Below are 23,573 nucleotides of genomic sequence, written 5' to 3'. Positions count from 1 at the left end.
GGCAGTATTGCGACGTTTGATCCGTATCAGTGTATGGATAGAAAGCTCTGTTCTAATCTGTATCAGTTTAAAACGCAGAGCATATATGAGCCTTAAGGAGAAACATTTGTCAACAGTGCTGCTAATCGAGATGTTTAAGATATGAAAATTTCTGCTGATACTTACATTCAATATTTTGGCTATAGAAATGTGCCTGTATCACCTGTACATATTAACCTTACGAACAGTTAAGTTAGTGAAGTCTTAGGTTGGACCAACAAACTTGGTTCAGCTAAAATCTTTTTCTTAATTCATCATCATTCCTTACATTTTAAGTTGTGTTTTATGGACTGAAGTTTTGGTCTAAACTACATTTTTATCCATTGATCTGATATCTATGTCAACTGAAATTAATTTGTAAGTATCAGTTTATTGGATATCAGCAAAAATCCTATACCCTGCATCCCTAACCTTGATATTAAATAGCGCAACAGCATCCGAGGAAGAAAGTCACCCATGACCCATGTGCCATCTGTTATCCTTGATTAGGTGGTGAATATATCTATAATGCAGCCAAGCAACAGGGAGCTGTAAATATTCTGGCTTCACTCCCTGGCAGCTGTTGCTTAGTCCATGCTAATATACATTTTATGCTTTGGCCTCTTTAGGCCTCTGCTTCATCTCTTTGGCCATATTACCCATACTGCTGCCGATCAGCAGAGGGATCTAAACATTCTGGCTTCACTCCCAGGCAGCTGCTGCTTATTCCATGCTAATATACGATCTGTGTTTTAGCCTCTTCAGCCCTCTACTGCATCTTTTTGGCCATATTACCTATACTGCAGCCAATCAGCGGGGGAGCCAATCTGCTGTCATTTTTGGCCAGATACATCCAAAGATAATTATCAGTCAGTCATATGGGCTGGGCAATAAATTGGAGGCAGTTTTTCAGGGGCCTCAACCTCTGAATCTTGCAGAAACACAAGTCTCCTGTGGTGCATAACATGATGCAAACACGATTCTTACAGAGCGGAGTAATTCAGAAAACACTCAAAACAAACCTCTCATCCTCAGAGTGCTTTGAGTGTCTATAAGGGTTATCCTTAGTTTAAACACTGCTCAATATCTACAGTGCATTTACTATTAAAGAGTTCATTAGACAGAGCAGCATGCCACCTCTCTCTCCTCCTTCCTTTGTCACCATGGCAGCTGTTACTGCGGTGACAGCGGTCCTGATCTGAGGCTGCGGCTGGTCTCATCTAACAGAAACAAGGCTGCTGCAAACTGAGACAGTTCAAAGAGAGCATGAGTCAGTATAGAAACAGACCTGCTCCTCATAATGTGTTCACCTAATTTTATTTTTAAACATATTCTTCTCAGAGATTTGTTTTCTTTCATGGTTCTGGTTTACAGATATAGTGGTGCTAAACAGAGAGCATCCAAAAGGCCGTCGTGTCTTAGATAAAAATAGAGTCTGCCTCAAACAGAAGACAGCTAATTTGATTATGATGCCAGTTATTATGGTTAAAATTATTCAAAGCTGTTGAGATTTACATTTTTATTAGTTTGAAAAGAGCTGACTTTGTCTCACTTTAAGTTCAGAACAATACACAAAAATTAAAAGAAAGAGAATCTTAGTTTTTGACTTAAAGTAAACTATTTAAATAAAGATTCTCTTTTAATCTTTGTCGTAGCTCTAAATAAATGCATGTTTACATTCATCCATGGTATGTAATCTCTTCGCTTAATATTGATAAACTTCAGCTGCTAGCCATCTTGTTGAAAGCAGCATAAATTTTCATCCCCTGTGGGCGAGAACAGTAAATGTCATCACACATGGCGTGGGTGCAGAGCAGTATTAATGCATGGCTTACTAACTTCAAAAGGGATTTTCCCAGAATCTCTAGTATGCTGAATCAGTCATGCCCGGGGTGTCAATAGATAATGGCTAAGTCTGCACACCCCATGCACAGAGGCTGCTGTCCTCGAAGCTGGCGGACTGGTTAATATTAAAATGATCTACAGTATGTCCAAGAGTTCATCTTTCTGAGTTGGGTTTTAAGTAGATATCTAGTATAAAAAATAGGGGAGCCTTGTGGGTATACCCTTACATCTCATGTTCAGAGACTGTTGCTTGAAGCAAACAGGCTCAAATGCAGCATGTGGCTTCTCTCCCTCATTCCCTTTTTGCCCTGTCCCCTGTTTCTAACTCTTTCCACTGCCATATATCCTAAAAAAGGCATAGAAAGCCCCCCAAAATCTTAAACAACAACAAGAACAACAGTCATGTCCGTGAAATACTATTTCACAGACATTGGCTATAAAATCTTTTGGCTTTTGTGTGACTCTGACTTTTGAATGGATATCTTTCTTCAATTCACCAGTTACATTTTCCACACTTGATCATTTTAAGTACTTTGATACTTTTCAACACTTTCAGTGTAGTACTGCACTCCTGTTATTTTAATTTTTAATAGTATCAAAAAGTTCCAATTCTTAAAAAAAACATTTTAAGCCAGCTAAAATTCATAGACAGGGATGTCACTAAATCTCCCGCTATATAACAGCCAACAAAATACAGCAAGTTTCAACGGAGGGCATAATCTGCTTTTGTTTTTCTTGTTTAACATCAATTGCTAAAGAAGGCAGAGACATGGTAGAAGCAAGTAAAGATTGTGAGTTTTTTCTTGAGGAAATGGACAAAACAAAAACAGAGTAAATATTGCAGAAGATGAATGAATGGCACAAATAGCCCAAAGAATGTAATGCAACACTGTAGTAAAAGGTGATAAAATTGCAATGCCAGCCCTTTTTGATTAAAGTTTAACTCATCAACTCACACTAAGTTTTGTTTTTTACACATTAAAGTGTCTTTTTTTATACATATCATTGTGCTATTTCCTGTATTTCAGGTGTACATTTTATTATTCTCAAGTTTGTTTATTGGCACATTGCACTGTACTTTACCTACTTTGAGACTGACAGCTTGTATGGTGCACTTGTGGCAAAATCAAGGGTCCCCTAGGAATGATGGTGCTAAAAAACTAATTCATAGTTGGGAAACACCCTTTGATTTAACTCAGTAATTCCTCCTTTTGCTGAATCTCATCCTTTGCCACAGGCAGGAAGTCACTAACTCAGTGGATGCATTCACTCGTGGTGTAGAAGTGTTCAGTATTAAAAACAACAATAATCCATCAGAAACATGAGCAAAGGAATCCCAGAAGGGAAGTTGTTAAAAATCACTTTCCCCTTTTTTTCTTTGAAAATTTTGATAAGATCATTCAAGCTTCTAAGGACAGAAGCCGACAGACACACCTCAGCCTATTTGATACACCAAAAAAATGCTATTATTGCCATATTTTTATGTTCTGAGGAAGGAAAGCATTTGGTAAACTGTGATAGTTAAAGATAGTGCAGATTATGAGCTTGACATAGGCTCACCCTGAGTTTTGGAGCTGAAATGATCTGAAAAATCTCAGTCAGGTGCACCTCTATTAAAGAGTCGTAGCTAAGCATTTATTGGGGTAATATAGAGAAGATATTTCTCCATAAAGTTGAGAAGAAGCAGCAGATGCTCTCCTTGGCTGGTAATTGTTTCTGTCTCTAATGCAATAAGTTTGTCGAACAGGGTTTGTCCTGTAAATTTATTTCTACATCTATCATGACACAAATAAGGTTTTACTCTTTGAGTCTTGAGAAAGAAAAATGTACTTTCTGTGTACATGAAGTGACCTTTAAGTTTCCAGTGGAGTTCCCCAAGTCTGAGCAGTTGAGTACTTCTGCTGTCCTATATATGTAATATTTCGAAGCGGCTTTAAAATCCAGTAGATTAAGACATTCACTCAGCAATTTTATGAATTAAAAGTAGATGACACTACTTTATTAATCCTGATATTCTAAAGATCAAAAAAAGTGCTGCCTTTGATGTTTAACAGTTTTAAACGTAAGATGTTTATGAAGGAATCAGCTGGAAAGTGATACCTAACTGCATTTTGCAGGACTGTGGATAAAGAGCTGAATATCTAAGAACTCACAAAACTAGAAATATGGGTTTTTATGACACCAGATTTAAAAATTTCTGGTAAAAATCAGACAAGTCAAAACCTGCTTTGGAACAACGCAGTCAAAGATTTGTTTTGATCGAGGGGGGGGGTAGTCAAGTGGTAGTCAAGTGGTTAGGGCGCGCACCATGCCTCCGCATGTCTCTCCCAACTCTCCTCCCTGTTTCCGAGTCTATCCACTGTCCTCCTCTATCTAATAAAGGCATGAAAAAGCCCCTCCAAAAATAAATCTTTAAAAATTTGTTTCGATTGACCTGAAAATGTAGACACATTCCTGCACAAAGAGGGACTGAGATACAGCAACAGAACAGCGATTTCTGTTACACATTTCCTTATGTAGCAGTCTTTTGTGTTGCATTCTTTGTTTTCTGTCCACACACGTCACATCTGTCATGGTGACTAACACACGTCCAATTAAAAGAATGAAAAACTATGAATTATTTTTGTGAGTGTAGACATTTCAGTGCAAAATTTTAACATGAATATCTACTACCTTTAAAACTTGTGAACATTTTGACATCCTTACTAGAAATTCTCATGTATGGTTGTTCATTAGAAATAGAAATCCTCTGGGTGATATGATGTAATATGACCACCATACTCTGATCCCTTAGATATAACTAGTATTTATCACGTTTTGCATTTTTATGCAGCAAAAGGGATTGTCAAGTAGACAGACAAACAACAATCAGCCACCAAAACTTACCTTAAATGTCATGCACCTGACAAACTGAACTTATGTCTGAGTTTAGTTATCCAAGTTTATTTACAAATACTTTAAACAATGCAGCTACAGGAATTTAAGAATTAATAGCTGCTTTATTTGAATTATAATGATAACCTTAGTAAAGATAATCAAACGAGCGGCTTGTTCAGATGCAATATCCCCAGATAAAACATGATGTCATTCATACCGTCAGATTTAAACAGGCTAGAAGCAGTTTCATACTAACATGTAGAATGTGGAGGAAGTGTAAACTGTATTTTTTAAGTTGTTGCTCACTACATGTCATAAAAGTGCTACAAACAGGAAGTTTGATGTTGAATTTAAAATTTTTCACAGTATGACACACACTGACTTCTTCATTAGTTAAACCACAAGTGAAGCTGCTGCTCCTGTGTATGTGTGTGTGTGACCCACTGACACAGACACACTTCATTAGCTCACTGACTGCAGAGTCACCTCCTGCACACTCACACACGCTCACATATATTCGACACGGCTTCATGGTTCTTCTACACACTCACCCACACCTCTTTAATCTTCTGTTTCACGCTCTGCTGAATGACCACAGCGCCCCCTCACAGCGGTTTATCTTAATTCTGTTTAGATGATGATAACAATTTGTTATAATTTGGTAGTTTGCTGTAACGTGCAGTAAAAGCCAATCTAGCGTCAGAGTTAACAGTCAGTGGTTTGTGTCAATTATTTTTTAAGATGAAATGCCAAACATTTGCCCTGTTAAGATAAAGATCTGCTGGTATCTGTTATGATGTAGATGAAAAGTCTTTTTCAGTTTGGCCTCTTGGTTTGGCTAAGGATGTCACTATTTCTTCCAGCTTAACAGGATTTGATTTGATTTATTTATCTTGAATGTACAACAACAAAAAGAAAAATATATTGCTCAGTGTAGTTGTGTCAACTTGCCAGTCCAATTTCATACACATAAATAAAAATATACATATGTATATATATATACACATACACATATGTATATTTATACATATCTACATACATATATACACACATATGCACACCCCACATTGTTCGAGAAGGGGTAGAATGAAGCTCAGTGCTTATCTTGTCCTGCCCCTACCTTACATTACCTTATCAATTAACAAAAGTGTTTTTGATATCTGAGCAGTAATCTATATTCTTACCTGTAACAATGCAACATAACCAATACATATATACACATAGCCTACCTTTACACACGCACATCAAAAAAATACATATATACTGTATGTAGATGCACACATGCATCTATGCTTACCTATATACCTACACATACAATCTAGAAGAGCAAAAGTACAAGTCTGTACTTGCTCCATGTACACTTCAATTCATGTTACTTCATGATGAGATCTTGGTACCTGAGCAAATAATATACCCTCAAAACATGTAAATATACATATAACCAGACATACCTATATCAACTTACGTCTTCTGTAATACTTGCCCATCTACTTTTTAGATTCATATTCTTTGTATTGATCTAATAATACCTGCATGTAACAAAGTTTGAAGCTCTTTATGTTATTACACATTTTAAGTTTAACATCCAAGCTGTTCCAAAGAGTAACCCCATGGACTTAGATGCACATGCTTTTTTGAGTTGTACGGATTGACGTCTGTCGAAAATTAAATTCCCCCCTTAAATTATACCCACCTAATTTACATGTAAAAAATCTCATTATGCTCTCTGACAGCACTCTATTTTTTGCTTTAAATATAAACTGAGCAGTTTTAAACTTAATTAAATCCATAAATTTTAATACTTTTGAAGTTAAGAAAAGCGGGTTGGTATGATCCAGATAGCCTGCATGATTTATTATCTGTATTGCTCTTTTTTGCAGTGTGTATAACTTCTGAAGGTTACTTCTGTTCGTATTCCCCCATACTTCCACACAGTAAGACAGATATGGAACAATTAAGGCACAGTATAAAGTATGTAATGTATGTTGCTTTAGTATATATTTGGTTTTATTCACTATCCCAATGCTCCTTGATATTTTAGCACAAAAACATTTTATGTATGGTTTCCAGCAGAGCTTATGGTCTACTACAACACCCAAAAAAAGGAGTGTGAACCACCCATCAAGTTTCAAGTTCATTAAAAGCAGATTTTGTTTAAAAGGGGACATAAACAAGACTGAAGAAGATAGACTAATGTATCTGCTAACCTGTTGATCATACAGCAGACATTGTGATTATGACATGATTAAAAGTTAATTTCTCATGTTGCTTTCTGTATTTCAGGTGATCTACAGCTCGTTTGGAGGCTCGTCCAAAGGGCTGCATTTCAACAATCTGATCGTGGGTTTGGTGCTTTTGACAAGAGGACGCGATGAGGAGAAAGCAAAGTGTAAGTTTCCCCTGATCATTGATTGTTTTTAAACTGCTATTACCATACCTCCACCCTACCCTAACCCGCGAAATTTGCTTTGCAGTTTATAACGCAAAATCTATAAATCGCGGCAAGACAAGAAATGAATTTATCATACTAAGAAATTATTCAATATATTTCTCCTAGAGATGCATGGATTGGTTGGTCATTGGCTTATTGTATAAAAAAGATATTATCAGTGGATCAGACTTTTTTGTTGTCAAGGATCAGATTACCTGTAGTTAAGGTGTCTGTGGCTGAGAGAAGTACCTCATCTGTCTGCAAAAGTTTGTGCATTAGTCCTTCTTGTAAGCTTACGCCTCACCCTTCTGTAAAGGGTAGAGTATGTGCACATGTGCATTCATTTCATCACAGATTCATGCTACCAACTGGCCTTGCTTTTAGTCATTTTTGCAGATCTGTGGGTACAGTGTCAGGGGGGAGGGGCAGTGGGACACAAATGCAGACCGTAGGTTTCAAAAAGTTATCCTAGAAGGATAACCACTAAATCGCAAGCGATAAAAGGGAAAGGGGAGAATACCAAAGCAAAATGATAAGCCCAACTAATAACTCCCGCTCTAATTAATAGTAGAAAAGAGAAACTGAACCACTGCCGCCGTGCAGCTGAAAAGAAACTTAAACTTGTAGGGAGAGTGAGACAACTGTCTTCAGAAGAAACTCAAAGATGCCCAGACTGGGGTTCAAGAGAGAAACAAAGAAAAGCTGGTTATACCTCCAGCATCAACCACTGCCTCTGGGGTAACTTGTAATTTAAATGAAAAAAGCTCTGAGGAAAGAGTCGACAGTGCTTGAGAGACTTCCCATAGAAAGACACAGGAAAAATCCCAAGGAGATGCTCTCAGTACCTCTGAAGGTGAGATAATGAGTCTGCACTGAGAGCTGCAACCCAAGAGCATATATAAGCTCTCCACACCTGGTCTCACTCAGTGCTGATCAGCCACACACACCTGGCCCAGCCCTGATTGACTCAGCCACATACACCTGGCACAGCACTGATTGATTCAGCCACAGCGAATGCCCTGTGTAATCCCCCTCACATACAGTGGTTATCATCAGAACATTGTCTGAGCACAGCATGACTACTTTCAGTGGATTGTTCATAAATAAATGTGGCCTGAGAGTTATGCACATTTAGGGTCAATACTGAGTTTACTAACAGGTAGACTATATATATCAGTTTTCCAGGAGGCTCTTAAGCCCTATCTTAGTTGCACCTCTTAGTTTGTTTCTAGATTGATTAACCTTACAGGTGTCAGTAACCTGTAAAGGATCTTTCTGTAACAGCTGTCACCTGGAGGTGTTCATCTGCAGGTGGTCAGCAAGTTTTGATTATGAAATGCACAGTTTAAGAATACTGACATAATGTCCTGTACAGGGAGAAGTGCTATCAATGGAAAATGTGTCAAACCTGGTAAAACGCTGCTTTTTTAATTGTAAAAGTTGTAGAAAAAGCAGAACAGACCTTCAAAAAACAAGATTACCTACCCAAATTAACTACATGCTTTTTCAGACTGAATTACTACTATCACATGACCTATGTGTATGCTGAAATACGTCAGTTTTGCCCTAGATCTTTGACTTTCCTTTATGTCATAATCGACATCGCACTCATAAAGTATATTTAATTAAAAGAATAACAGAAAAGACAGCTGAATAAAATCAGAAACTCTTAACCTGCTCTCCACTAGGTTAGGGGAACAGTGTGAAAGAGTCTGCTTTGTGAGACTGAAAACTCTTTTGCTCAATATACCTGACATACCCATTTCTCGCTTCGGAGTTCAGCCCTCTGGATTAAAGCATTTGACACATTAATTATAATAATCTTTTGAACATTAAAGTTTTATCAGAGTCTACCCTTTCCAAAGAGCCTTTCAAATGCAAAATGTGCATAATGGAAGCAGGAGTTCAATGTGTGTTTCTCCCTCATTGTTATTCTGAAAGCTGATGTTGATGTGTTGCAGGCTGAATAATCCATCAGGATGCTATTGACATTGTAGCTTCTATCGTCTGCACAGAGGCCTGCCTTCCTGTGATAAAGCTCAAGTCTCCTCTGACTCTGTGCGTGTTTGTGTGTTTCTGTGTGTGTGTGCTCACAGACCTCTTCAGCCTGTTTGCCAGTGATCTGGGTGGATATGCTGCCAGGGAAGACATTGAGGCAGTTCTGCAGGTTCTGGATGGAGAAGTCCCAGCGTCCCTCAAGAAGTGCTTCAGTGAGGTCGGTAAACACAGCACAGCACGTCTGTCACGACTAAAGACACACGCATGTGAACCCCATAAACAAGTCAAGTGTGTCTGCAAACTCATGTGATTAGAATTCTGAAGAGGGGAGCTCAGACTGATAGCTTTCCTATCACCCACATTCTCCTTCAGGCTCAAATCACACAGTTTGTATTCATTACTACAGAGGAGTTTGTCACATGCTCATAAAACAGCTATTGTTAAGAGTTTCACACATGGAGCCAAAGAGATAATACAAAGTTTGGCTTCATAGCAAGATATTGTTCTGCTTATTAGAATACAAAAGAGCCTTTCAAGTCATAAAACCACCACAAACAACTCTGGATAAAAAACAGATTTAAAATTGCTGCCTTACAACTCCAAGAAAGTTAAATATCAGAAACATTAAGGAAGTTACAACAAAAATGGCAGGAAGAAAAGTGTAATTAGCATTTGACAACTATTGCAAATATGGAAGCTTCTGTTTGTTGTTCATACTGATGAATTATTTTTTTTTTGCTGGTGAAAAGTATAAACAACTTGACTCTGATGTTCTTGTATAATTGACTAGCCACTTTCAAGTGGCTAGAAAATGCAGCTGTTTCCATCTCCTGTTGGCTGCAGTGGGTGCACTGTCTGTCTTATTTGGGAATACAGCTTTGTCTGTGCCATCCTCTGTTGATGGCTAGGTTGTGACAAACACTACCTGCACAAATAAAATAAGATCATAGAACTTCTACATTTTTACCATAATTTTAATGGAAAACACCAATTTTTATACACATATTGATTACATCAATTTTCCCCATAATAATTATTAAAACATTGCAAACTGCTTTGGCAATGCAGACTGATGTTCTCCATGCCAATAAAGCTTGTTGAATTGTGTTGAATTCACCATCTCTATCTCCCTCTCTGTCTCTGACTGACAGGTTGCTTTTTTTTTGCAATTTATTTTTTGGTCATGTTCCATTGGTTGATGCCATCTTTCAAAACTTCTGTCGGAAACATTGTTTCCCTCTCTTTATCAAAGCATATTTAAATTGTCTAATGAACTGATAAATATTTACCAATTTCAAAAAAGTTGGGGCTTTGTTTGAAATATGAATAAAAACAGAATACACTTATTTGAACGTCCTTTTCAACCTCTGTTGAATACAGCACAGAAGCTATTTAAGGTTCCAAATGTTTTTTTCTTTTTAAAAAATATACTCAGTCTGAATTTGATGCTTGCAACACATTCTGGATGTTGTTAATATATGGTTTTTGCTTTGTATGTTGGACTCTAAACTTGCATTTGTAGATGCAGCAATGTACTGTGTTAACTGACAGTAGTTTGCCTAATAGTATCCAAGCCCTTCAAAGCATGATGCCATGATGGGCTTGGATAAGACGGAAGGTAACAGGGATTAAGTATTGGTTTTTGGACTTATGCCTTACATGGGGCAATTTCTCCAGATTTTCTAAAATCTTGATGATATTATGGACTGCAAGTGGTGAACTTCTATGTTTCTTGTAACTTCGTGTTGAGAAATGGGAAACTAACAGCACTACTTTCCCATGAAGTCTTTCACAAGGTGGAGAGCCTCACTCCATTTTTGATTGTGAATGAATGAATGAGCCTTTTATACTCAATGATGGTGCTGTCACCTGTTAGCAGTTAAATAGGTGTTGAGAAAAAGAAGAACTTGCAAATCAGTGTATTCTGACTAAATTCACATTTTACATAATTTCCCAACTTTTTCAGAATTGGGGTTTGTAATTGTATGCTAGTCCTATCATTATTAATCCTATGAAAACAGAACTCCTGCAAATGAGCTTGGTATCATAGTTTGCATCATTCTATTTAAATTAATCTTAAACAGTGTTTACTTTTGAAGCCATTTTGGACTCAGATTTAGTCTTTGTTGTGTCACAATTACATCAAATTTGCTCTTATGATTTCTTAAAACAGTTTATTCCCTTATTCAGCATTAACGTTGTTGTCTTAATTTAGACACTAAAAATGACTGAATGGATAACTGTTGTCATCGGTTTCTTCGCAAAACTAACACTGGTCTATGCATAACTGTTTTTAGACTTTAAGACTGCTTTGCAGCAGAAATCCAAGCAACTGTTGATTGGTACATTTTTTCAGTAACAATGAACAGGTGGACTATGTGGACACAAACTACCTGTATGATATCTGGGTGGATTTTGACAGAAATCTTGTCTTTCGTTTGACAGACCAACAGTCTAATAATGTTTTCTGTTGTGTTCCAGGGTGACAAAGTGAACTATGATCGTTTTAAGAGCTGGCTCCTACAGAATAAAGAGGCCTTCACTTTGTCCAGATGGCTCCTGTCTGGAGGAGTGTGTGTCACACTCACAGACGATAGCGACACACCCACGTTCTACCAGACCCTCGCCGGTGTCACACACTGTGAGTACCAAAAACACTGAATGATATTTAAAGCATGTTGTCCTTTTTCATGTTGTGATTTTGAATATTTCCTTCATCCCTTGATTCCATTTGTATTTCCATATATATCTTCTCTACTGATGTACTTTCTGCTGAAGCTTGTACTAAATCTGCCCCTTATAAATAGCATAAAATGAAAGTCTACTTAAAGTGTATCTTATAACACAAGAAGCACAGAGCAGTCAAAATTATGAAAAGACATATATCATGCTTGTGTTTTATGACACCACGTTATGTGATCAGATTTTAGGGTAATTTTTCTATAACTCTAAAATCTGTATTTAAATCTGTATTATTTTGAGAAGACAAGACAGTAGATAGTGTTGAAAATCACAGAGAGAGAGATCAAAATTACATGTGGGGAATGGCTGCAGGACGGTCTCAAATCAGGGCCACCCCCTTAGAAGAACAGTTGCCGCACCAACTGAACTGCTGGGCTATCTGCACCCCATTCAGATGCACTTTTAGTGCCTCATCTAAAAGTTGGCTGTGTCATATAAACTGATGCAACCAGAATAAAATGCTGAGACATGTGCCGCTATAACAGCAGCCGGCTGCACATAGCACATGACCTGACAAGATTAAAGATTCACTCCCATTTATTGTGTAGAGCAAGTGGCCATGTCACTGCAACAGCCATGCTTGGACAATGTAAGGTCTTAAACACAATATATATGTCAGTATACAAAAATGAACACTATAAACCGACAATTTTAAATATGAAGTTAACTCCATGACTGTTGAGTGGTCATTCAAGTAACTCCGTGCCACTGGACTGTAAAATAACCCCTTAGACAAACTATCAGTCTACTTCTTGATATTTGTTTGTTTTTAATTTAGTGCTATCACTTGGAAATGCTTAAACCTGACTTAAGCTGTGATCTGCTGTAACCTTGCTTAAAAGTGTTTGCCTTTCTCTGCTTTATCTGTATAGTGCCAAGTAGGAGGTTACCCAGCTGTATTTCCCCACCTCTTCTGAAAGAAATCAGTTTGAAAAAAATATAGTTAGCTATCAGAAATACTGGACATTAATTTGCTGCTCAAGTCATTTGGCGGGGATAATGGTTATGAATATTAATCATACTTATTTAATATTGTGCCTATAATCTCGTAACATTATATCACAGTCAAGAAATTTAGATTTTAAAACAAACATGTTGATTGTTATCTGACTTTTGATTTGCTCATCTAAAAGATAAATTTTATTAAAGATTTTAATTTTTCATACACATATATATGATAACACAGAAAATCAAAAAGTATACAGTGATCTTCTTTAAAGTAAATTTAGCCAGGCTTTATTTTGCCAATTAAGGACAGTGGACTGGAAAAAACGTGTCTTGTAAAGAGAACCTGGACTCTGACTTTAATCTGCTTATCCTCTTAACTTTGTGTCTCTGAATGTGTGTTGGAGAGAGAGAGAGGGAGAGTGACTGACACTCCTGATCCATGATTCTTTCTAGAACAAGAACGTGAAGCTTGACTCATGGCCGAGCTTAGCAAAAAGAACCCTCCGCTAACGTTTTAGCAACTGATAGCACCGTAACATTCTAAGAGCAGAAATTTGAGGGAGGAAAAGGTCGGGATGACGTAGATTTCTGTGAGCTGTTATCAGACGGAGGTTAATATGCTGAAGGCTGGCGGTGGCAGCACCTCTCCAAGGATGTTCCCTGGATAATGGTATGGTATCTCTGCTGCAGGTCGGAGAGAGTCGCACCTCTAGGTGGGTATCTGGTCAGAGGAGTCACCTAGTGAAGTTAGTCATTGTGCTTGCTTTTCTGTTATAGCAGCATTACATGTTTTTTTTTTATTGTCATTAATGGAAAAGGCAGCTTTACTTAAATAAATATATTGGCTTACTGGTACATATGTGCTAATTGTTAAGGCTTATTTATGCTCTGTTTTGTATGAAAATGGATTTATACATTTAAATGGTGCAACTGCCACTACCCGTATACTCGCATGTGTCCTTTATGCTGGGACGTATGTTTGAAAAACAATTATCCACTAGAGGGTGCAATCTCTCTCTTCTCTTTCCTTGTTGTTCAACTGGTGTCCAGTTCGCGTCCCGTTTGATCTCCTCTCAGTTGATCTGCAGTTGTCTTTCAGTGTGCCTGAGTGAGGTAACATCATACATATCGTTATAGTTTCAAACCAACTCACATGATGTTTCCTCAAAAAGTTCCAAAATTTTCTGAAGTATTCTCTGTTTTGGCTCAAAAGTTAACTACATCACATGCTAACGCCCCCTTAATTTCTAGTGGTATTACAACATTTTGTATGTTCTCTAAGCACCAAGAAGTGTGCCTAAATATGGGTGACATGAACGCAAGAAGGCTCCCTCTGTGTCTGTATATTTGCGTATCAAACATAGTGCATAAATGAGCGCATAGACTTGCAAGAAGAGTTGGATTCTTAAGTCTTATTATGGTAAAAACTAAGGTGCAGGGTAAAACCTCAAACCAAAAGTTCAGTGTAAAAATTCCTTCAAAGAATCACACAGAACTCTGTTTTCAACACAGTTCCTGTGCAGTGATATTTTTCTCAGTTGTACATCACATACAATTTATAAAGTTCTTAAAGAGTAATGTTTTTTTAATTGGGCTCTATGTGCTACAAGTTTGACATGATACAGTTAACAGATTTTTCTGGAAAAAAAAGTAAACTATTCCTTTTATTCCTTATGTAGGCAGTCCTTGACTGAAAATGTTTTAGAAATATCAACTAAAAGCTGTGATTTTGTCAAAGACAGGCACAGATGGTAAACGTGAGCATTTGAGAACATTAAAGGCAGGATCCCTACAGAGAAAGACTTCTTCGTGAAAGAGGAAGACAAGTTTTTGACATGAAATATTACTGTCCTGCCTTCAGTCATGAATACAGTTGTTTAACCTCGCAGGACATGGGGATTGAATGTCTACAGATGAATCAGTCAGTTACTTATTTTTGTGCACAATACAGATATTGTTTTGTCTGAAGGCTAACTCTAACTATATAGGCACAAGACAAACAAACCAAATATTTGAGACAGAGGCTGGCCAGCCAAGTGCAGTCTTTATAGCAGTAGTATGACAAACTGAGTGTTTTTTTTAATAGAGCATGCTTGATTAGGTACATTTCCTGCAGAGATGACCTATTTAATACTTACTTATTAAGACCCTAAGTAAGAATTAGTACTGAATGAGTTTTAATGACAGTTCAGCCCTTTTTATGAGTCATTTTCTCCTTTCCCATAATCCATCGTCTTTCCTAACAGATTCAAACAGACTGGTGTGTCTCTGGTCATCTGAATCTAAAGGATGGCCGGACTGAAAGCTCATTTACGTCTAAGAGCCTTCAGCTTTTGGCAGAGTTGGCTGCCAAACTCAAATTTTTAAGTCTACAGTCATTCCAAGGATTTAAGTTCAATCAAAGACACTGACAGTGATGTTACCTGGAGTAATACCATAGCTTTACATCAGCGGGAGCCTTGAATAACCACCATTATAACTTTCAAATAAAAAAAAAGAAATATTAATAGCTTCTAAAACACTTTAACCAGGATGAAAAATCAGCCAGACTTAGCAAGATTTAAATCAGTTCAGAGGATTAATGATTAATTGATTAAAATGGTAAACTTAAATGCTCCTTTAATGTTAAGGATTATTGTATTTATTTACTACAATTTGGATTTAGTTTCACCTCTTATTACCTCTTATCAAGCTTCACTGCTGCCTACCGTTCTTCCACTGTTGTCTTCTTTTATCTTTGGGCATTCAGTTGTTGATACCCTCATTCCCAGCGTAGGCTGGTGCATTACTCTATAGAGGAAGGGAGTGCAGTTTCTAACCAGTGGATTAAGATGTACACCGTAGTTCATGATCTTAAGGCTAACATATAATTGAAAGTTACAGTAACCTCCTAATAGAAGATCATTTTAGCTAAAGAAAGTATTTTTCTTAAGTTAAGAGATGGGATGTCAGTTTCTTATTGTCTCTAAAATTTGTAAGCCTGTAGTTGTCATTGATCAAACGTCCGGGCCTCTGGGCTTTATGAATCAAGCTCAAGTACTGGCAAATCAAAGGAGTATTAGCCATGACACCTGTTAATCATTTACACTACAGAAGACTTAAAAAGAAGATGTCATTGTACTTGACATGTAAAAATAAGACAATTTAGAGAGATATGTTTTGTCGTTATTGTGACTATAAGGATTGGTTCTTACTTAAGGTATACTAAAATGCAAAACAATCTCCTCTTAATGTATAAGAAAGGGAGGACTTAGCCCAACTCTCCCATCTCTTCCAGCAATCCCTGCTCATTCTCATTGTAATCATGAAGAGCCATAAATAGTGAATCAGTTCGGAGCACAGATTTTATTTTTCAATTAGAATATTGTTAATTGGCAGCAGGAATTCAATACATCTAACACACTAGTAGGACAAACACATATTGCTGTATCAATATTGTATCCCATGCTCCTATACAGGGTATCCGCGGGGTCTTGAAAAGTATTAAAGGTGATAAATCAATTTTGGGAAAATTAAGACCCTTAAAAAGTATTAAAAGGTCTTATCATGACTTTATAAAGTCTTAAATTTTGAAAGTATTTTTTCTGAATTAGCTGTCCAAGAGTTTGAGTCCCAAAAACATTATAAAAGTGTGTGAATTTATTCATTTTTATTAAAAAACAAAGATGAACAGGTACATAAAAAACTAGGCTATTGTGGGTGCGTTTGTAAATTGTCTCTTAGAGTGCCAGATCAAGCTATATCACTGATGTAAACGGTTACAGCTTGAAGTGGTGGTGAGGTATTAAAAAATATTGAGAAGGTCTTGAAAAAGTCTTAAAAAGGTATTAAAATTAACTTCAAGATTCCTGCATATACCCTGCTATAGGATCCCTGATTGAACACCATGTTTCATTAAACCACATGCCATCAAAATAGAATAAAACCCAGCTGTAATGACAAACGTGAACTTATCTGCTTTCATATTCACCAGGACTATTAAATCATTTATACAAAAGGCTTCAGTTTATTCAGAGAGTTTATTCAGATAATCAGAGTTCAACACATCTGCTAGCCTAAGTTACTAGGACTCAGTTACTTATTTTATGATTCCTTTGTTGGAACTAACTCTCTTGTTTATGCCAAGTTTGTGGCTGAGCTTTGAGACAAAAAGGTAGTCCTGAGTCTGTGCAATGTTGCTTAATAATTTATAGCCGTCATATTATTTCCATCTCCATACAGCCCCTTTACGCTCTAAATCATTGATTTTGCACTCAGTGCTCCCTTTTAGTTTGTTTAGGTTGAAATGCCTCAGGCAGGAAACAGAGGTGAACAGCCACAGTAAAAAGGTGACGGGGTTCCTCACAGTCAGGTTCAGGTCAGCTCTCCTGAGGTTTGCAAATACTGACATATACTTCACTCAAGAGGATGTACTTTCAGAAAAATAACACTCTTTCAATAGCAGATGCACTGATTTGACATCTTAAGAGCTGTCAAAGTTGTTGTCCAGGCTCTGAAATGACCTCAGAGTATTTAAGTAAAGAATCTCCCCTCTGAAAAACATTTCTCCCAGCAGTTTGTGAGTAAATCTAACTGAATTTCCCCTCATATTTAAGTGTATCAACAGTAGATAAAATAATGCAAAACAACACACTGTATTATGATGCTTGTAAGAAAACAAATGAAATTGATACCTCTTTCAATCCCACAGGAACAAAAATGGAAGAAGTAGACACAATGCTTCAATGCAATCATTTTTTGTCTTTAATTAACAAAAATTGTTGGAAAACTCCTGCACACTACTTATAGATATATTGCCAACATATAGATGTAATTTAAATGGTGCTCTCACTTTCTTTCGTGCATTTTTCAATATTTTTCAGTAGGTTTTGTCATCCCTTTAGACACCATTTTTTTTCTCATTTTTGTCTTAAACTATGTTTCCATCATGCTGCATCTGTCATGCTTCATGGAAACTTTAACAGATTTGCCAAGTCAAACTAAATTTATTTAAATAGCTCATTTAAAAATAGCTAGAGCAGACCCAAGTGCTTTACAGACAAAGGTAAAAGAAAGATAGAAATAAACATATATACTAGGGGTGTAAAGGTACGTGTATTTGTACTGTACCGATTTGGTATGGGCCTCTCGGTACGGTAACGATGTGTACAGAACGAATACATGTGGAATGAAGCTCGCATGCAGACAGAATTAACAAATTAACTTGACCTTCAACTATCAGCCTTGGACACCCACACCTCCCCCTGCACCTCCTGCACCTCGGAGCAGGGGGAGAGGGGACTCCTTCATGTCTGCGTCTGTGTCATAGGTAAAGTTATCCTCAGATTTCACACGGCTCTAACTTCTTTATCTGCCAAGATGGGCTGGGAAAAGTTCTCCCAAACTTTGCAGTAGGTCCCATTGGTTAAAAAAGTAATCCAGTGCTCAAGTCTGTGTTGAAATCAGCAGGAAGGATGCTAATTTGCATACTTAACAAGCTAACATAAGTTGTATAATGATGCATTCAAGTTGGCTGGGAAATTTTAGTGTTTAAAGAATGGGTAAAAATATGTCAATATACCAATTGTAAAAACCTAGTAATTCAAAAATATATTTATTTATTATTATTTTTAATCATTGGAGAACTTTTGGAAGGAGTTCGCAGCATTATTTATAATTGAAATGTTATTTATTTAGCCAATTTATTTTAATACAATTTGATTTAAAAATAAAACATAAAAATTAAAATTTATTTATTCGCTATAATTACCGTACTAAAAACTTACTGAACCGTAACTTCAAAACCGAGGTACGTACCGAACCGAAATTTTTCTGTACCATTACACCCCTAATATATACAGTACATATAAGGACACAATGAACAGAGACAGTAAAGAGACACTGGGTAATGTTAACAGAAAGGCATATCAAAGACAGTTAAGTTGAATATGAAGTCCAAAGGAAAAAAACATACTCTGAGCTGTGATTTTCAACTAACCAAGACAGTTGGCTCATCTACTGTGGGGAAGCAGTTTGTTCCACAGAGGGGCCTGCAACTGAGAAAGCACGATCATCTCTGAGTTTCCTCTGAGCCTGAGGGACAGCCACAGGAGACTGATCAGAATACCAGAGTGATTGTGCTGAAATGTAGGGGATTAAAAGTTAAGATAAATAAGGAGGAGCTAAACCATGGGGGGATTTCTGAAAAGTAATACAATTTCAAAATGAATACTGAAATCAACAGGGAGCCAGTGGGGGTAAGAGAGCCCAGGGGTGATGTGCTCATGCTTTCTAGTGCCTGTTTAAAAATCTGGCAACAGTGTTCTGTACATACTACAGACATGGGACATGGGGAGGACCTACTGACTCCTATGTAGAGGGAGTTATTGTAGTCTAAGTGGGATGTTATGAAAGCATGGATGACTTTCTAAGTATCATGAAAACTTATAAAGTCTTTAACTTGGCTAAGGAGCTTAACTTGTTATTTTTTTGTTGATCATATTTAAATGAAAAATCAGAAAATCACTCCGTATTTTTTGGCAAACAGTTTACAGGATAACTTACTGTGTTATTGACTATTATGCAAATTAAAACCAGTGTTGATGTTTGGACTGCATGTTGCAGTGATGCAAAATGAAAATGATGAGTAATTTCCCAAATTCATCAAAGCTTCAAAAATATGTGTATTAGAAAAGGAAAGTATTTGAGTTCAACTGTTTTTGGTGGGAATGAAAAATAAAAATTGAAAAAAATTGAAAAAAATTAAATAATAATTATGGTAAGCTACAAACATCTGAAATGTCCAGATAAACATATTTTTTTAGATAACATAAGACATCATTCTCATGATAAAGAACAAAAATATGGCTATAAAATGACTATAATAATGTTTAAAGACACATCTCATTTCAACACTTCTAACAGGTGAATTTGCTTCCTAAACTGACATATTTTTAAATATCTGAAGCAACTAGGTCTCAATTTTTTGCTTTTTCTAATAAAGATTTGATTGATTTTAACAGAGTTGTTGATTTTTTTTACACATTAAGTGTTCTTTTCACACATTGTGTCATTTCCTTTCCCTTTTGGGTGTGCATTTGAAACATTTACCATTTTAATTATTGACACATTGCAATGCACTTTTTATACTTAATAGAAATTGTCACCTTGTGTTGAACACCTCAGTCAAATTCAGGCATGTTCAGACAAATATGGAACTAGAACACAAATGCAGAGCTAAGAAACACCCTTTGATGAAATCAGTACACCACCCTTAAACCTTTAAAGCCAATTATATCATATTTGATATGCAACTTTATGAAACCTCTATCTATCTCAACATGATCAATAAGTAACTTAAGAACCTTTTAATACATTCTGATAAATTATATAATTGCCCTTCAGTGGATTACCAATTGAAAGATATACGTAATGCAGCAAATGTGGTACAAAAATGTGCAAATTTTGGTGAAGAAGGTTAAAAAACATCTCATTTCCAATATAATAATTTTCTGGCTATTATTTGAGGTATCAGGCTTTAAAGGGTAAACTGCAGATCAGCCCTTGCCACCAGTTAGAAGTGATCCACTCAGTGGATAGCTTCACTCATGATGCGAAAGTTTTTAACATCAAAAACAATAATAATGCACCTGCAACAAGTGCAAATGAGTCCCAGCAGTTATCGATGTACAACAGGCAACATCTAAACACATGTAAACACTCTTCCCAAGGGCATGATGTCCCCCATATTTGAAATGGCAGTTAGGCAGAGTGTAGATCAAGTGCCTCTTAACAGAATTGGATAAATACTTAATAGAACAAGACTGAAAAAAAACTTCAACTATGAAGCCCATTTCTCTGAGAATGGGGTTGAAGTTAGACTTCAGGAGTTAAAATCAATTCTGAAATGTTTAACACTGATATTCAGTTATTCAGAATTTGTCTTTCCGAATTGTAGCTTTTCATCAAACTTGAGAATTAGTGATTAAGACCTCAATAAACCAGGTTAAAAACTAATGGGATTTTTTTTCCTCCCCTATTTATAGCCAACAAAACGTGACAAAACCACTGAAATGTTATTTTCATTTATTGCCTGATACATGTGAAATTGATGGTCAAAAGTAGCCTCCAACAGCTGCATACCTTATTATAGATTAAAGGTCCTCAACAGAAGATTATTTTTAGGGATGATATTGGATTTTTGCCGATATCTGATATGCCAATTACAGATTTATCTAAGCCGATATCGATACCGATGTTTAAATATGTTTTACATTACTAAAATTTCAGTCCTTTGAACACAATTTTAGGTTTGAGAAAGAAAAAAGAAACAAACTTTTTATCTTTAAACACACTTTGAAGTTTAAAGAATGAGAAAGAGTAAAGAAAAAGATTTCAACTTACATAGGTCTATTGGTCCAGCCTAAAACTCTACTAATTTATTAGTATACGTATGTGGTCAAATTATACAGTTGAAATATGCACAGCCAAAATAACGGATGTAAATATCGGCAAAAATTTTGACATATGCCGATACTGATAAAGGGCCGATAATATTTGTCTTTTAAGTATAATGTTTTTTTAATCATCAAAGTCTGGTCCTGGGCCTTTTTACCCTAATAGTGTCTATTAATTTCTGTTTTTATATATTTTAGCAGTTGGCTTTATGAGGTGCCCCACTTTTCAAAGGAAATACAAATTGTTATTTGTATTGTTTCATTGTGCTATCATCTCAGCTGTTTGTCGGATATTTATGCCTCTGAAACAATAATTAATTTAAAGTATATCTTCATGTTAGGATACTTTATACATTCCTTTTCTGGCCAATCAGCCTGTTCTCTACATAGCTCTGATTTGTAGTCTCATTTAAAGCAATCCAGATTTGGTCGTCTTGCAACGTCTGTATCTGGATCAAGGTGATCCAATCAAATGCTGCTTTGAACAGCTAGCTCTCAAGGGACACCGATAAGCTGATCTTTGATATTGAGAAATACAACTTGAATCGATTCCTGTAATTCTCTTCTCTTTCTGCTAATTAGGTCTGAAGGATTGGCAATACCTTTCTTAGACAGGCCGTCTTTAAAGATTCACTATCACTCAACCGCAAGCATAAACATCTCTGTGCCTGGAAGCTGTGACCAATAACTGCTAAAAACAAGCTTCTTGGAAGATGTTTTATGACCTGACTGGGAAGTCTTAGTCCGCTTTGTGCCAGGAAGTGACCGTCATTTTATTTTCTCTTTTGTGTGTATGTGTTTGACACCTGTCATATGAAGTGGCTTCATGCCCAAGGCTAGCTGGATAGCTGCTGAATCCTATTACCTTAATCTGCAGATTAGCATGTTTAAAAGGGAGGCTGGCCCAATGACCCTTACAGAGCAGTATGTACTATATTGGTCTGATTTGTTACATGGTGAGTCATGAAACATCTTAGATTTGCTCCGCTAACATTGCAACCATCCTTTTCACTCTTCATGCTAGAGCCAATTATGCAAGATCTCCAATTCACCTCAGTATAAAAAATGATAACATTTTTATGTTCTCACATGGCATATATAACCTGTTGTCAAAATCCTCAATACTTTGACACATTTAGATACACATACTTAAAAATGATACTATCATTTATTTAAATGAAAGAATCAAAAAGTAACAACACTTTGGGAAAACTACATCTGTAGGTGCATAGGAAAGAAATAAGTCCATTGAAAATGGCAAGCAAACTAAATTGAACCAAAACTGCAATTTTGGATCATTTGAACAATAAACGACACCATTTTGGGTCTATTGATCTTCTAATTTTGTTGCCCTGGTATTGAAAGAGGTGTCATTGTTTGATTTACATTGAAGTGAAAACTATGTAGAAAGAGAATCGCAAAGCTTGCTCTTGTTTTCTATTCGTCAAGTTATGGCTTGATTAAACAATATTCTGAGTTCTGGCTTCAAGAAGCATTTTAAAAGTGATTTATTTAAATTCCAGTGCACATGGTCATGGAAAACACCCTTTTGGACTTCAATTTCAGTTTTTATCTAATCCCCTGTACCACAAGTTATTAGGCAGGATTTATATTAAAATGTTTTACTTCATTGCTATGTCTAAATCCTTGGCTGAATCAGCACTTTGCCAGTCCTGCCGTTTTATATTCTTTGCTGTCAGTTTTCTGGAAGCTCTGCTGGCACTGAAAGTTGCACGGGATTCTTTTAAGGTTTGTACAAGTGCATATTGAAATTGACTTAACTTATATGCTCTGTCATATTTAATGTAGTTCAATGTAGGTTTGTAGTGTTGAAAGGGCTTTTATAATATGTCAAAACCTTACTGTTCAAACTGTTTCCTGAAATCATGTAAACAAGAGTAAAGTTTTGCCTCTTAAAGCAGTCAGAGTTCATCTTAGTATTAAACTATTTATGATTATCAGTCCTACCCTCACTTATGGTTTTGAGCTTAATGTAGTGACAGAAAAAAAAATCAAACTGCAGATTCAAAAGCTGAAATGACATTCCTCCAAAGAGTGGCAGTGGTAGCCTGGAGTAGAGGCCCTGATCCTATGCATTGGATGAGCCAGGTGGTTTGGACATCTGATAAAAATTGTGTCCTGGTCACCTTCTTTTGAGGGTTTTTGAGTATGCTCAGCAGGGAGGTAACCCTGAGGAAGGCCCTGAGCTAACTGAAGGGATTGCATCTTATCAGGCCTAGGAATGTCTCAGAATCCTGAGGAGGAGCTGAAAAAAATAT

At 36.5% G+C, this 23,573-nt stretch overlaps 1 protein-coding gene across 3 annotated transcripts in view; it reads left to right on the top strand.

Moving 5' to 3' along the window:
- The window catches only part of usp32 (ubiquitin specific peptidase 32), a 97,450-nt gene that overhangs the window by 30,338 nt on the left and 43,539 nt on the right, over positions 1-23,573 (top strand). For all 3 annotated transcript variants that reach the window (XM_041813278.1, XM_041813286.1, XM_041813269.1), the window contains exons 3-5: positions 7,024-7,129; positions 9,268-9,386; positions 11,651-11,810. In XM_041813278.1, the coding sequence (XP_041669212.1) occupies positions 7,024-7,129; positions 9,268-9,386; positions 11,651-11,810 (385 nt within the window). The remainder of the gene's footprint in view (positions 1-7,023; positions 7,130-9,267; positions 9,387-11,650; positions 11,811-23,573) is intronic.

The sequence above is a fragment of the Cheilinus undulatus genome, linkage group 2 (genome assembly GCF_018320785.1).
Source record: "Cheilinus undulatus linkage group 2, ASM1832078v1, whole genome shotgun sequence".
Classification (NCBI taxonomy): Eukaryota; Metazoa; Chordata; class Actinopteri; order Labriformes; family Labridae; genus Cheilinus; species Cheilinus undulatus.
Note: the sequence above shows the minus strand (reverse complement) of the source record. Positions and strands in the feature narration are given on the sequence as shown.